Source organism: Microcaecilia unicolor, chromosome 9, assembly GCF_901765095.1.
Source record: "Microcaecilia unicolor chromosome 9, aMicUni1.1, whole genome shotgun sequence".
NCBI classification, from domain to species: domain Eukaryota; kingdom Metazoa; phylum Chordata; class Amphibia; order Gymnophiona; family Siphonopidae; genus Microcaecilia; species Microcaecilia unicolor.
This window is the reverse complement of record NC_044039.1, coordinates 205,726,671-205,743,002: the sequence shown is the minus strand read 5'-3', so window position 1 is coordinate 205,743,002 and position 16,332 is coordinate 205,726,671. Positions and strand designations below refer to the sequence as shown.

The following is a 16,332-nucleotide window of genomic DNA, read 5'->3' as shown; positions in this document are numbered from 1 at the left end:
CGAATACAAACTGTGGACAAATCTGTAGAAAATAATATGAAAGAAATACAAAGGTTACAACAAGTGCAAACTAATATAATTAAAGAAAATCAATATCTACAGAATAAAATAGAAATGCTGGAGAATGCACAAAGAGCTAATACACTCAGACTTATAAATTTTCCCAAGCAGCCTATGATAGCTCCATTAATAACTTTTAAAAGATATTTAAGTGAAGTTTTGAAGATACCGGAAAAGGCCTATCCGCCTATATCAAAAATTTATTTTCTACCACCTTATAAGAGAAAGGAGAACCAACAATTGGTAGAACAAGGAAATGAAATTCCTTTCGATACTTTGGATTTAAATTTGACACAAACTTTGGAAGATGATAATCTGGGATTAACACCAATGACTTTAATTGTCTCACTTGTATTACAACCGGACAGAGACTGGCTACTTAAACAATTTTCTTCATAGAGAACAGCTTTTTTTGAATTATAAAATAAAAATGTTTCCGGATATCTCTAAGGCGACCCAAAAACGCCGTAAAGAATTCCTTAAATTACGCCCAAAAGTACAACAGTTGGACGCTCTTTGTTGGTTAAACTTCCCATGTAAATGTGTAGTTAAATTGAACTCGGTCAAATATATATTCTTTGACCCTATTCAATTTGACTCCTTTTTGAGTGCAAAAATTGCCCTGTTACCTTCTGTACAGTTAAGACAAATAATTACATCAACTCCGTGATTAAATAGACACTCCTAGAACTCCCTCTCATTCCTTAGATCCTTATAGAAAGAATTTGCAATTTATTCTTTATAATTACCTGAATATTGTGGTTTGCCTCCCATATTGTGGACTATAGATGAATGACTTAATGTGATTTAAAATGTCATCTTATATTGTAAACTTATTTTCTTAAGTTTGTGGTGGCCAAAGAGTCGGTTGGGCCGCTGGACGAAAATGGTGTTAAAGGGGCGATCAAGGAGGACAAAGCCGTAGCGGAGAAATTAAATGAATTCTTTGCTTCGGTCTTCACCGAGGAGGATTTGGGGGGGACACCGGTGCCGGAAAGAATATTTGAAGCGGGGGAGCCGGAGAAACTAAACAAATTCTCTGTAACCTTGGAGGATGTAATGGGTCAGTTCAGCAAGCTGAAGAGTAGTAAATCACCGGGACCTGATGGTATTCATCCCAGAGTATTAATAGAACTAAAAAATGAACTTGCGGAGCTACTGTTAGAAATATGCAATCTGTCCCTAAAATCGAGTGTAGTACCGGAAGACTGGAGGGTAGCCAATGTTACTCCGATTTTTAAGAAGGGTTCCAGAGGAGATCCGGGAAATTATAGACCGGTGAGTCTGACGTCGGTGCCGGGCAAGATGGTGGAGGCTATTATTAAGAATAAAATTGCAGAGCATATACAAAAACATGGACTGATGAGACAAAGTCAGCACGGATTTAGTGAAGGGAAGTCTTGCCTCACCAATCTAATGCATTTTTTTGAGGGGGTAAGCAAACATGTGGACAATGGGGAGCCGGTTGATATTGTATATCTGGATTTTCAGAAGGCGTTTGACAAAGTGCCGCACGAAAGACTCCTGAAGAAATTGCAGAGTCATGGAATCGGAGGTAGGGTATTATTATGGATTAAGAACTGGTTGAAAGATAGGAAGCAGAGAGTAGGATTGCGTGGCCAGTATTCTCAGTGGAGGAGGGTAGTTAGTGGGGTCCCACAGGGGTCTGTGCTGGGTCCGTTGCTTTTTAATGTATTTATAAATGACCTAGAGATGGGAATAACTAGTGAGGTAATTAAATTCGCCGATGACACAAAATTATTCAGGGTCGTCAAGTCGCAGGAGGAATGTGAACGATTACAGGAGGACCTTGCGAGACTGGGAGAATGGGCGTGCAAGTGGCAGATGAAGTTCAATGTTGACAAGTGCAAAGTGATGCATGTGGGTAAGAGGAACCCGAATTATAGCTACGTCTTGCAAGGTTCCGCGTTAGGAGTTACGGATCAAGAAAGGGATCTGGGTGTCGTCGTCGATGATATGCTGAAACCTTCTGCTCAGTGTGCTGCTGCGGCTAGGAAAGCGAATAGAATGTTGGGTGTTATTAGGAAGGGTATGGAGTCCAGGTGTGCGGATGTTATAATGCCGTTGTATCGCTCCATGGTGCGACAGCACCTGGAGTATTGTGTTCAGTACTGGTCTCCGTATCTCAAAAAAGATATAGTAGAATTGGAAAAGGTACAGCGAAGGGCGACGAAAATGATAGTGGGGATGGGACGACTTTCCTATGAAGAGAGGCTGAGAAGGCTAGGGCTTTTCAGCTTGGAGAAGAGACGGCTGAGGGGAGATATGATAGAAGTGTATAAAATAATGAGTGGAATGGATCGGGTGGATGTGAAGCGACTGTTCACGCTATCCAAAAATACTAGGACTAGAGGGCATGAGTTGAAGCTACAGTGTGGTAAATTTAAAACGAATCGGAGAAAATTTTTCTTCACCCAACGTGTAATTAGACTCTGGAATTCGTTGCCGGAGAACGTGGTACGGGCGGTTAGCTTGACGGAGTTTAAAAAGGGGTTAGATAGATTCCTAAAGGACAAGTCCATAGACCGCTATTAAATGGACTTGGAAAAATTCCGCATTTTTAGGTATAACTTGTCTGGAATGTTTTTACGTTTGGGGAGCGTGCCAGGTGCCCTTGACCTGGATTGGCCACTGTCGGTGACAGGATGCTGGGCTAGATGGACCTTTGGTCTTTCCCAGTATGGCACTACTTATGTACTTATGTACTTAAGTAATATGTTTTCCTTTTATTTTATTATTTCAATGTAAGATGAGAATTATGGAATTACTTTTTTTTTGTTAACTTTTTTTTCCCTTTGTTAATGCATCTTTGCCAAGCAAGATTTACTCTTGTAATTATTGTAAAATTGTAAAAAAAAAAAAAAAAAAAGAAACTAAATTGTTTAATTGCTGGGATAAATTGGTCCTTCAAAAAAATAATGCAAGTCAAATTTGAATATAATAAAATTCTCTGTGAGCAAATCAGGGGAGAATTTTTTCTTCAGGGCTCTAATAGATACGTTACAGGTAATAGGGCAGGTAAATTACTAGCATACCATTTTAAAGGAATGGAGTAAAGATCAATGATATCGGCCACTAAAGACCATGCTGGCTTGACAAATACCTCTCAAGAGCTTATAATAAAGCGTTTCTATGAGTATTACACCTCTCTGTATATATCCGAGGCACAAGGGTCTGTTAAAGATATTGAATCCTTCCTTTCTAGTTTTCAGAGGCCTGCTGTCTGATGTGGACAGAGAAAAATTAGAATCTCCTATTACTGGTAAAGAAATATAGGAGGCCTTGAAATCTTTCCAAAAGAATAAAACACCTAGCATGGATGGTTTCACTGTTGAATTTTTAAAAACTTTTCAAGTGGATCTAATTCCCCATCTACTTGAGCTTTTTCAAACATTTATGAGTCAGGGAGAAATGAAGCGTTCAGTAATTGAAGTGTTCAATTACCAAATCTCTCACGGTTGTCTTACCTAAACCAGGACAAGATCCTTTAGAAGTTACCAATTACAGACCCATTTTGTTAATTTTATTTATTTGTTACATTTGTATCCCACGTTTTCCCACCTATTTGCAGGCTCAATGTGGCTTACATAGTACCGTGAAGACGTTTGCCGACTCCGGTACAGAAACAAATACAAAGTGATGTTATAGTCGAATAGGGGTCATATGTTACAGGCACATTGGGGAGTCGGGGAGAAGAAGAGTTATGTAGTGTTCATTACGAGCATCTACATTTAATAAATGTAGATGCTAAAATAGTGGGGATGGTTTGCTGATTACTACTTGGTTTAAGTATTTTGTCATGCGTATTAATGATGTTTACAATGTGTTCTTACATGCAGAGTGTGTTACTGTAAGAGGCCGATTCCCAATAAAACTGTTAAAACATAAAACAGAGGGGTGGGGTGGGGATAAAATGTTAAACATTTGATGACGGATTGTACCATTTTGTTTTAAAGAGTACATGTTTATTTTTGAATCTATGTGTATTCATACTATTGGATTTATTTCCCCCGTCATTCCTCTATAAGTTCTAGATTATGCCTTCAGCTCTTACAAGTTGCCAAGTCTCTGCCTTGTCCTGCCTTCTCCGTGGCACTTGACGTGGAGAAGGCTTTTTGATAGGGTAGAATGGCCTTACATGTTTTCAGTCCTCAAACGGCATGGCTTTGGACCCACCTTTATCTCTACGATTCAGATTTTATATTCAAATCCTTTGGCTAAATTGTACATTAACAATAGGATATCTAAGCCTTATCACCTACATAGAGGGACCAGGCAAGGTTGCCCCCTTTCCCCTCTCCTTTTCGATCTTGCTCTGGAGCTCCTCTTATGTGATTATCAGACAATCACCAGATATAAAGGGTGTTCCTTATGGGGGGAGGAATATAAATTATCTGCATAGGTGGATGATGTTCTATTGTATCTTATAGACCCCCCCCTTAGTTCACTTCCAGCTTTATTATCCTTAATATGTTTCAACATTTTTTATTGATGGGTCAACCAAAGGGGTACAACCATTAAACTTCCAATACATTGTATCAGTACTTTCAACATACATTGGTGTAGGCTATGTAAAGTCTACCATCAACAAGTTTTTCATGTTTTCTCCCCCCCCTTCTTCCCCCCCCCCCCGCCCTCCCCTTTTCCCCTTTCTTTCCCCCCCCCCCAGCCACATCAGGGACAGGACTCACTTATGAATCAGGTTGTCTGGAAACAAATCACAAATGGTTGAGCAATAAACTTTTGCCTCGTGGGCTCAGCCCTTGTATATATTGACCCCATATTTGCATGAAATGTTTTTTCCGTTTCGGGTTACCTCTCGCCTCTCTAGCTTCCCAGGTTGCCATTTCGTGTATTTGGTTCTGCCAATATGCAGGTGGATCCTGGGATATCCATTTTTGCAATATGGTCTTACGAGCTATCAGGCAGACCTTACGGCACCACAGCCTGGGTCCTTTCGCCTGCGAGTTAAACGCAGACTGTGTGTCCAGCACGTAATGGTTATTATCCTTATAGAGCTTTTTCTGGGTAAAAAGTGAATTGGGCAAAATCTAAACTTATGCCTACAAATGTATTTGCTACTAGAGACCTGTTTACACAATTTCCATTTTTATGGTCAACTAAAGGGGTTAAATGTCTAGGCATTTTATTATTTCCTGATATTGATGATGTTATGAAATATAACAAATCTCACATTTTATGAAAAATTTCTAATTTATGTGACAACTGGTCTCCGGCTCAGCTGATGGGGAAGGCTGGAAGCTATAAAAATGTCTATAGCCCCCATTATTATGTACCATATGTCCATGATTCCAAGTTAGTTCCCAGCTCGTTTTCATAAACCTCTTTCTACATTTTTATAGAGAGGTATTGCTTTGCATACTCTCCAACTGGAAAAAAACACAAGGGAGGTGTTAACTTCCCCCATTTTTAAGTATCATTTGACTTTTATTCTCAGGCAGGGAGTTCTTTGGTTGCACAACCCTTCCTCTTGCTTATTGCCCTCCTGGCTTCACCTTAAAATAAAGCTAAAACCAGAGTGGTTGCTTCAACAAACATTTTAATCAAAAAAGGTGCTTAAATTTATTTTGGAAGGAAGGAAAGTTCAGTGAAATGTCTTCATGGAAAATTATAGTAACTGACTCTCAAAATATATCTAACAGTGGATATTTTAAAGTTTTACCACCACAAAATATTTTTGGGTCCAATACAAAAGCCTCAGGACTGATATGGGAGATATTTTGTTTTTGTTACATTAGTACCCCGCGCTTTCCCACTCATGGCAGGCTCAATGCGGCTTACATGGGGCAATGGAGGGTTAAGTGACTTGCCCAGAGTCACAAGGAGCTGCCTGTGCCTGAAGTGGGAATCGAACTCAGTTCCTCAGTTCCCCAGGACCAAAGTCCACCACCCTAACCACTAGGCCACTCCTCCACTGTTGCTACTATTTGAGATTCTACATGGAATGTTGCTATTCCACTAGAAGTCGGCCCTTGCAGATCACCAATGTGGCCGCGCAGGCTTCTACGTGGAATGTTGCTAGTGGAATAGCAACATTCCATGTAGAATCTTCAATAGTAGCAACATTCCATGTAGAATCTCCAATAGTATCTATTTTATTTTTGTTACATTCATACCCTGCGCTTTCCCACTCATGGCAGGCTCAATGCGGCTTACATGGGGCAATGGAGGGTTAAGTGACTTGCCCAGAGTCACAAGGAGCTGCCTGTGCCGGGAATTGAACTCAGTTCCTCAGGACCAAAGTCCACCACCCTAACCACTAGGCCACTCCTCCACTCCACCTGGTCAGAGACTTTCAGCTGGGTCCCAGAATATTTTACACTGAGGCATTATTAATATTCTCTATCAGGCACTAAACATTTCCAATTTTTGGTGTCTCTGGCTTTGCTTTTCTGGCTCAGCATATCTCTAGCCTTCTCTTTCTTCTTTTCCCTTTCTGGTGTCTTTCCTTCTTGTCTATTTACTTCAGAGTAAATATTGTAATGCTTTCTCTTCCTTCAATCTCTCTGTTGTTTTCCCTTCTTTCCTTCCTACTTGCTCTCCCTTTCCTCCTCTTTTCCCCCCCACTCTAGTCTCAATTATCTCAAAGCAGGACTTTCAAAACCTTTTCTGAGGACCCAGAGCCAGTTGGGTTTTCAGGATATTCACAATGAGCATCAGACTATCACATGCATATTCAGGATAGATATCCTGACAACCCAACTTACTCTGTGGTCCTCAAGAGAAGATGGGCAGCTCCATCTCAGAGGATTCCTTCCTCTTCCACCCAAATTCGGGGACCTCTCTTTCTCTCACCCCCCCCCCCCCCATCCCCAGCTTTCTCTCCGCGATCTAGGTCCAGTGTTGTGCTGGTAAATTTTTAACAGGCTCTCTCCTGCAGAGGTGGACTGGGGGCCCCAGTCTACCTCTGCACCCACCCACCCAAATTGCAGGGCTGGCTATATCCAGGGAGAGAGCCTGGGGGGATAATGCATTACTCTCTTCAGGAAAAAAAAAAAGATTTTAAATGCTCCCAGTTTCCAATCTAATTCATGTTTAATGTGGGATAAAATGCCATAAATAAGTAAATAAATAGATAGAAACTCTGAATGTTGAGCACCTGATTCTCATAACATGATGTCTGTTTTAGTGACCCTTTACCAGGAGAAAAAAAATTATCTGCAAGAATATAACACGTGCTAAGGTGTCACTATAACCAGCCCCTCCAAATGACACACTGATTACGATTCATAAAAAATTACTACTCTATTTATGAAAAGTCATTCTGTTATTATACTTCCTCTGTGTACATCCGTATGCACAAGCCGGCATGTTTGAAAAAACATAAGTGAGATTAAATACAAATTCAACAATTTTTTTTTACAGTATCCTCCCCACCCCTATTCCAGACCTCCTCCCTGCTCCCCCGAGCCACAGGGTCCCAGCACATACGTGAACTGAAGCCACCCTGGTGGTCTAATGGATTCTTCGGGGCAGGAAAGATCTTTCCTGCCCACTGCCGCATCTTCTTTAAAATGGCTGCCGAGATTTACAACGGCGGCATCGCAAGACTTCAGTGGAAGTCTCGGCAGCCCATTTTTAAAGAGCGATGCGGCTGCAGGAGGGTCAGCGCTGGCAGTGGGCAGGAAAGGCAGGAGGGTCAGCGCCGGCAGTGGGCAGGAAAGACAGGGGATATTTCCTGCTCAGAAGAATCCACTAGACCACCAGGGTGGCTGCCTTCAGGTATGTGCCGAGACCCTGCGGAATAGGGGAGGGAGAGCCCAACTGGGAGCGGGAGGGAGATCCCTGCTTGAACAACAACAACCGGCTCGCCCTGCCTGAACAACCGGCTCGCAAAATGTTAAAAAAATGTAACAACCGACTCTTACGAGGCAGTTCCAGCACACCACTGTCTAGGTCTACTGTGCCTTCCCATCCACCTAAAGTCCAGTCCTCCCACTCTCCCTCTCCCTCCATCGTGGGTCTTCCTTCCCTCTCAAACAAAATGACAAAGGAGAGGGAATAGATCCCCTGAAAGGAAAGGCTGAACAGATTATGGTTCTTCAGCTTAGAGAAGTAACAGCTGAGGAGAGATATGATAAGAGGTTTATAAAATTATGAGTGGACAGTGTGGGGGGGCGGGTGAGGCGGGAAGGACTGAGGTAATACTGAGGAGAGCAGACAAGGACAATCCACAATGTAGAGATGACTCACTCCTTGAATATGGGGGTTCCTATTACTAAGTTTGCACGACTTCTAAAGAGGTGTTGGCATAAGATGAATGGCTGTAAGATATAAGTCCATGTGGGGCAGATTATGTCGTAAGATACAAGTCCATGTGGGGCAGGCTATATCGTATGGTCGACACCTCCTGTGTTTCGCTGTTGGCTGTTCTGTGTGGTTGTATTGAGCAGGGTGGTATACACCCTTTTGGAATATGCAAGGGTGATTCGCATTAATAAACATAAGGCGAGAGATGGAAATAGGGAGGGAAGGGGGGGGGGGATAAAATGTAAAAGTGTATGGTGACTTAAGTGATATCATTGATAATTTGCGTTTGTCTCATTTTCTGAGCAACTTGTACAAGCTCTGTTACCACTAATAAAAAGATTTAAACATAAAATTATGAGTGGAATGGGAAAATGTGAATCAACTGTTTATTCTTTCAAAAAGTACCAAAACAAGGGGATGCGCCAATAATTTATTAACTAGCACATTTAAAACAAATAGGAGAACATATCTCTTTACTCATCGCAGAATGAGTTCGTTTAGCTGTGTTTTAAAAAGGTTTGGCTAAGTACCTGCAGAAAGTCTATAACTCATTATTAACCAGATAGACTTGGGATAAACTGTGGTTATCTCTAGGTGTAAGCAGCATGCAGTCTATCTGCTCTTTGGGATTCTGCCAGGTACTTATGACCTGGATTGGCCAATGCTGGAAACAGAATATTGGGCTTGATGGACCTTTGGTATTACTTAGTATGACAGTCCTTATATTCTATATCGCTGTTTTCGCACCTTGAAAGCCACATTTTTCTAATTGTATGTATTGAAGTTGCAATACTTTTCTGCACCATAAATTTTATCATTTAAAACTCCTGAGGCACATGCAACGTTCTAATTTCAAAGCATAAGATAGCTTGAGGTAACTATTCAGTATTTTTACCTGCAGTAGCTCTGTAGCAGTATCAGGAAGGCCAAATTCCCTCAAAACACGAATCTGGATTTCATAGCTGACAGTAGCTCCTTCTCCACAATTAAGAGCATAAGCTCTCTGGACTTGCTCTGTATGACGGAGTTCTTGCAGACGTTTGATCATTTCTTTGACAACCATAAGAAGAGGAACTAAGGATAAGAAGAACAATAAAATTATTCACAAATTTAACTCTGTTTCATCCTGTTATTATTTATAGACCACCTTAGATTGTAAGCTCTTTGAGCAGGGACTGTCTTTCTTCTATGTTTGTGCAGCGCTATAGAAATGCTAAATAGTAGTAGTAGTAGTCTCTTGTAACCAGAGCTAATATTGTGATGTCATAATGCCTCAGGCCACCAATAAGAGCCAACCTCATCAGTGATGTCACAATGGCTTGATTGTCCTATACTTGGCTCACTTTTATTACATAGCTCTTTGAGCAGGGACTGTCTTTCTTCTATGTTTGTGCAGCGCTGCGTACGCCTTGTAGCGCTATAGAAATGCCAAATAGTAGTAGTAGTAGTTAAATGAATAAATTCAGCCCAAAGTGGTTTACAATAAAAATAAATTAGTAAATAAAACAGCAAAACACAAATTCATACAACATAATACAAAGAATCACATTCACCATTTCTCATTTTATATGTTTAAGAGAGCAATTTTCAAAGCCAGTTCTGTATCATATTTCAAGTTTCCAACTAATAGAGCTCCGAGGGGGTCATTTATGCATGTTATCTGTTGCTGGGCCCATTGTATTCTTATTGAGTCCTGCAGGCGACAGCATGTACTAACTCCCTTAGCATGTGTTTGTAAATAACCCCCTATCCCAGTACGTTACATTTAAAAATACATACAGTTAAAACCCATATATCATAGGTAATCTCTGAAATGTGACATAATAGGTAAGAATAAAGGGCAAAAAAAGGAATGTGGGGATCCAGTATTCCAAACTGCCTAGGGGTAAAATCTGAAATAAAACCCAATAGATAGTAGGGTAAGGAACAAGTATTTAAAATAATTAGGACAGTTTTGCTATATATCAGATATATTTGAAGTGACCAGGAAGCAGGTTTTCCTACATACCAGTCTTCTAGGGACCAGAGGGCATCTTTTGGGAGGTAAGCAATGCTTCTACACCAAACACTGTCTCAAACAGCCAAGTTTTTGTCACCACCTTCCACTGTCTATATCACTCGACCAATTTAAAATCTAGTCCACCACAATGGGATTCACCTCCAGGCTGCTTAGTTAGCTGAAATTTAAGTTTTCTTCATGGACAGTAGGGATCTATAAAGACACACATGTGGTGATGATATCGCTGGGACAGAGTCAAGTTAGGTACAGCCACCCAGAGGTTTCTGAGCACATGTGGGTTTTCGTGTGCTCCATCCTTTGGCAATTCTCTTCAGTCTGGTTTTTTTTTTTTTTGCTGCAGTTATGGTCAGTTGGATTTTTTATTCTGGTCTCAGTTGAACACATTTTCAGGGGAATTCTATATGTGGTGCTGAATGTTAGAAGTGTTCTAACAGATGCAAGGTGCCAAAATGGGGCAGAAACGGCAGATCTGCGTGAAAACACATGCACCCATTTATAGAATAGTGCCTAAGTGTTTCCCCCCTGTGATCTGCAAAGGAGGAGTGGCTTTCAGCAATGATGTTCTGGTTTCTGATGCTAGTTTTCGGAGAATTTATCGACAGGCTTGAACTTTGCATTCTTCTGATAAACTTTTACTTGATGTTCCCTCATTTCATCAAATTAGATTAACTGAATACTGGTCATCCATTTTTATATCAAGGGTGCTAAACAGTGGAACTTGTTACCTTTTGAAGCATTCCTTTTTTTTTCAAGCATTCGCTGATGGTTAGTGATGACTGCTTTAATATGTTGAAAGCTACTGATTGACTTCCCTGTGTTAAGCAAGAGTCCATCTGTCATACTGAATGTACAGTGAAACCTCGGTTTTCGTTGACATCGGTTTTCGTCTGTTTCGGATTTCGTTGATTTTTTCGACTAGAAATTTGTCTTGGTTTTCGTCGGTTGCCTCGGATTTTGTCGAAAAAGAAGGACGACCATCTCCCAATTTGTATCGGAAGATGGACGTCCTTCTCCCAATTTTGGCCGTCCTCGTTAATTGCCTCGGTTTTAGTCGGTTTCGGATTTCGCCGATTGTTTTCGGACGGATTATCGACGAAAACCGAGGTTTCACTGTATATATGTTTCGAGTAAGAACTTATTTGTCTTATTGAATGTGTGTACATTTGTTTTTACTATTTTTATGTATATATGTAATACTGTGATCCGCCAAGAATTGTAGGCCTGTGCGGAATAGAAATTTAAAACGAATAAATAAATGAGAGGATCATGGGCATTCCCTTAAAATGGACACAGTGTTACAGAATATTGCGGATTTATGCCCAACTTGCGCGCTGGGATACACACCTAGTTTCAGTTTTAATTCTCCCGCACAAAGATTAAGGACGGCTTGTCCTGTGCACTAGCAAGGGGATAATCTGGGTCTCAATATACAGAGTCAGTTACATTGCATTGAGGTCCAAGTGCAGTTGCTGTGTCATTCTTCTACTTGAACATCACCCTATGAGTGTTTTATCAGCAGATCCCTGAGGCAGGCAATTACGCTGATACATGGTCCCATATCGGGTCCTAGCTGGCTGGACTCAGCTGTTACTTCAATAAGCATTTGAACAAACGTTTTTGCATCCGTTTCCTAAGTTGGAAGACTGTCCATCTCCCTACTTTCCCTGTTCCTTAATTTACATAGGACAGACTTCCTGGATGCTTAAAACGAGGCTGATTGAGCACCACAATTGTATTAAAACTGGTAAGGCGGAAGGGCCTCTAGTGACATATGTGGTAACAGCAGTTAATGTATCTGGGTTTTAAAAAGGTTTTGGCAAGTTTCTGGAGGAAATGTCCATAGTCTGTTACTGAGACAGATATAAGGGAAGGGAAGAGAAAAGGGGAGATAGGCTACACATGAAGGGAAGGGAAGAGGGGAAACAAGATAGATTTGAGAAGGAAGCAGAGAAATTGAAGAAAGCTGAATGTGAAAGATCAGTGCCATATAGACATAGGGCAGGAGGTGGGAAAGAAATTGAAAATGGAAAAGAGGCCCTGGAAACAGGGTTAAGTGCACAGATAGAGGAAAGCAGAACCAAAGACTGGGAACAAGATGATTGGAATAATAAAATCACTAGACTACAAAGGTAGGAAAAATGATTTTCTTTTCAGTTTAGTGATTGAATTATGCCAGTGTTGAGAATTTACACCTGCTGTCTTTATTTTGCACTGTACAGGAGGACATGCATTTCTTTCTGTTTCTCTGGTGTTGAACGACATGCAGAGTCCTATATCTCTGCTTTCAGTTTCCGTCTGCATGGTTTTTTTTTGTGGTTCCCTAGTTTGTATCAGGTGACAGTCATGTTCTGCACCTGCAACTGAGGTAAATGATTCTGCTGGCATGAGGTGTCTGTGTAGGAATGTGTAACAGTCCATCTTGTTCCAGTTTCCCAGTAGCAGGTATATTGGTGTTGTAATGCATTCCAGTAGCATATTTAAATGAAATAACTACTTCTGAAGATTACAGGTAGGGGTGAGGATGGAATGGATCTTAGCAGGGATGGGCTGGTATGGGTTAGATTCCGGTGGTATGCCTTGACAATGTTTGCAACTTGTAAGTGTGCCACAAGATGAAAAAGGTTGAAAATCACTGCCAGAGAGAATCCCTGTTACAGTTATGCAACTATACTTTCTATAAGTAATGAAAGCAGATTTCAAAGTCTCTTGCAACATAAAGACTTGGAAGTAAATAATACAAAACCAGGAAGCTGAAGAGGAATAGAAAGCACATGAACCAAAATGTTACTGAACAAAGAAAACCCATGGGGTAATCAGAACAGACCAAAAAGCAGGAGAAGGAAGAAAGCTGAACATACAACGGGATGAGCAAACTAGTTTTATTACTGCAATACAGTGGCGTAGCCAAGGGAGGGCCCAGGTGGGCCCAGGCCCACCCACTTTGGGCTCAGGCCCACCCAGTAGCAGCACACCTATGATGTGGCTGGCAGGGATTCTTCCCAAGTCCCACCAGCCGAAAACGCCCAACAACTGTCCCTCCTGTATACCTTGTAAATAGCAGATCTTCGCCTGCAGCAAGCAGTGACTGATACATGCTGTGAGGCCAACATGAGCAGTGTGCATTAGTTGCTGCTCGCTTCCAATGAAAATCTGCTATTTAAAAGGTATGCGGGGGGGGGGGGGGGGGGATGTTTGAGAGACCGTATGCAGACGAGAGAGGGAAAGACCAAATCACTTGTGGGACAAGGCAGAGTTCTTCTGCCCACTCATCTTGGGCCCAGGCCCACCCAAAATTGGGTGTCTGGCTACGCCCCTGCTGCAATATGCAAGACTTGACAGAGCACTGTGTTTCGGCACAGAAGTGCCTGCTTCAGGAGTCTACAATAAAAGAATAATCATATAACATACAAATATAAGATTACAAGTAGCTTGAAAATATATTAACATAAAAAGGTTTTTAAAAAAATGTGAAAAAATATAGACAAGAGAAACTGAACCAGTGGTTATATTAAAAGTGAATTAAGAATACAAATGAATATGTGTTGAAGTTGTATTGACACTTTCTGCAAAAATAGGACCTTTGCAGCTGATTAGACAAATGTTAAATGGTCTGAATAAAAATGAAAACAAAAAAACAAAAATGAACATAAACATGGGATATAATAAAAGATCGTAGTAGAAAGGTATCATTGAACATGCTGAAATTTAAATAAAAGAACGTAGTCATACCTTTAAAAAGACATTTGTCTACTCAGCTGCAAAGGTCCTAGTTTTGAAATTTAAAGAAGTCTTTATTAAACAGTTAGAGACAATACTGAAACCCAAAATAGATCAGATACAACAAGTCATATAACTGAAAATAAACAGCAATAGAAGTCCCAAAAGGGAATAAGTCGCAACAGCAGTTATCCAAACACAACCTAGAAACTTCCATAATGTAGTATAATTTTTAGAAAACAGAAACTCAACCCCACCCCCCCCCCCAAAAAAAAACCACCCCATCACATTACCCCTTAAGCTTCTGCAGACGGCAATTAAAATGACCATTTTGAAGTAAAAGGTTCCCAAACCTCCTCTCACTTAGACAAAGTGTTACCACTAATAGCCCTCAGTCTCTCCATTTCACAATATACTACAGCTTATTTAACCACATTATCAAAGGTCCTATTTTTTTTTGCAGAAAACTTCAATACGAGGTCAGTTTCCCCCTTTTTTCAGGTACATTTGTACACCTTTTATCATAACTCTTTTATATTTGTATTAATGTATGCATTTTAAATGTTCTTGTATCGGTAACATATATTTAGTTGTTGTTTTATTCAGATTATTATGTTATGCAATTATGTGAATTTTCAGCAACACATATTCATTTGTGTTCTTAATTCACTTTTAATATATCCACTGGTTCAGTTTCTCTTGTCTTATTGTATATATATATTCTGTTTATATATTTTTTCACACATTTCTTTTACCATTTTATGTTAATATATTTTCAAGCTACTTGTAATCTTATATTTGTATGTTATACGAATATTTTTTTTATTGTAGACTACTGAAGCAGGCACTTAAACATAGTAAACATAGTAGATGACGGCAGAAAAAGACCTGCACGGTCCAGTCTGCCCAAGAAGATAAATTCATATGTGCTACTTTTTAATTTGTACTGTCCTCTTCAGTGCACAGACCGTATAAGTCTGGCCAGCCCTATCCCCGCCTCCCAACCACCAACCCCGCCTCCCAACCACCAGCTCTGGCACAGACCGTATAAGTCTGCCCAGCACTATCCCCGCCTCCCACCACCGGCTCTGGCACAGACCGTATAAGTCTGCCCAGCACTATCTCCGCCTCCCAACCACCAACCCCGCCTCCCAACCACCAGCTCTGGCACAGACCGTATAAGTCTGCCCAGCATTATCCCCGCCGCCCAACCACCAGCCCCAACACAGACCGTATAAGTCTGCCCAGCACTAGTCCCACCTCCCAACCACCAGCTCCAGCACAGACCGTATAAGTCTGCCCAGCACTAGCCCCGCCTCCCAACCACCAGCTCTGCCACCCATTCTAGGCTAAGCTCCTGAGGATCCCTTCCTTCTGCACAGGATTCCTTTATGTTTATCCCACGCATGTTTGAATTCCGTTATCGTTTTCATCTCCACCACCTTCCGCGGGAGGGCATTCCAAGCACCCACCACCCTCTCCGTGAAGCACGGTGCCATGTCGAGGTTTACATATTGCCACAATAAAACTAATTTGTTCATCCTATTTTCTGTTCAGCCTGCTTCCTTCTCCTGCTTTTTGGTCTGTTCTGAATAGAAAGCACACAGCATAAGGTTAATTGTTCAACCTATGCCATACATGATTCTAAGTTGATCGTCTTACCTGGTATTTCATTTGCTACAACTGTTGGTGGGCTGGATTGGTTACTGCTGATTTGCTGGTGGCTAATCATGTGACAGCACTGTGGCACTGCATTATTTACCATGTAAAGGGTATCAGGAACATTGGACATTCTAACCATTCGCAAGCGAACCAGATCTGTCTGTTCCACCATCATCTCATCTAGCACAGACTGAAAGAAGAAGGTTGGTGTGGTTACTAGACAAATATTTTTAAAACAGCTGACAAAACTGGGAAGGGTTGGGACTGGGAGGGGCTTTTATTAGGAGGATGGGTTGGATGGGAAGGGATGTTAAATGAACTGTATGAAAATTGATTCATATTGCTTTGTACTTGTCTGGTTTATTTCTTCAATAAAAACTGTTAAACCTTAAAACAGCTGACAAGTGACATTGAAAGATTAAACCGATCAGCAACTTAGCAAACTCTTTGCCGTAGCTGCTGCAAGTCATCAGGGTGCGTAACAATCAGCGTTATGAATTAAAAAAAGATAGTTACAAATCACATTTACACATAAATAAAGAGAGAAAAGACATATTTTGTTCTGAGTTTTTAATTTTGTA

At 40.9% G+C, this 16,332-nt stretch overlaps 1 protein-coding gene across 1 annotated transcript in view; it reads right to left on the bottom strand.

The window, feature by feature from the left end:
- BTBD7 (BTB domain containing 7) overlaps nucleotides 1–16,332 on the bottom strand; it is a 143,395-nt gene that overhangs the window by 7,415 nt on the left and 119,648 nt on the right. Inside the window, 2 exon segments of the mRNA XM_030215226.1 lie at nucleotides 9,248–9,426; nucleotides 15,752–15,941. Of these exon segments, the coding sequence (XP_030071086.1) occupies nucleotides 9,248–9,426; nucleotides 15,752–15,941 (369 nt within the window).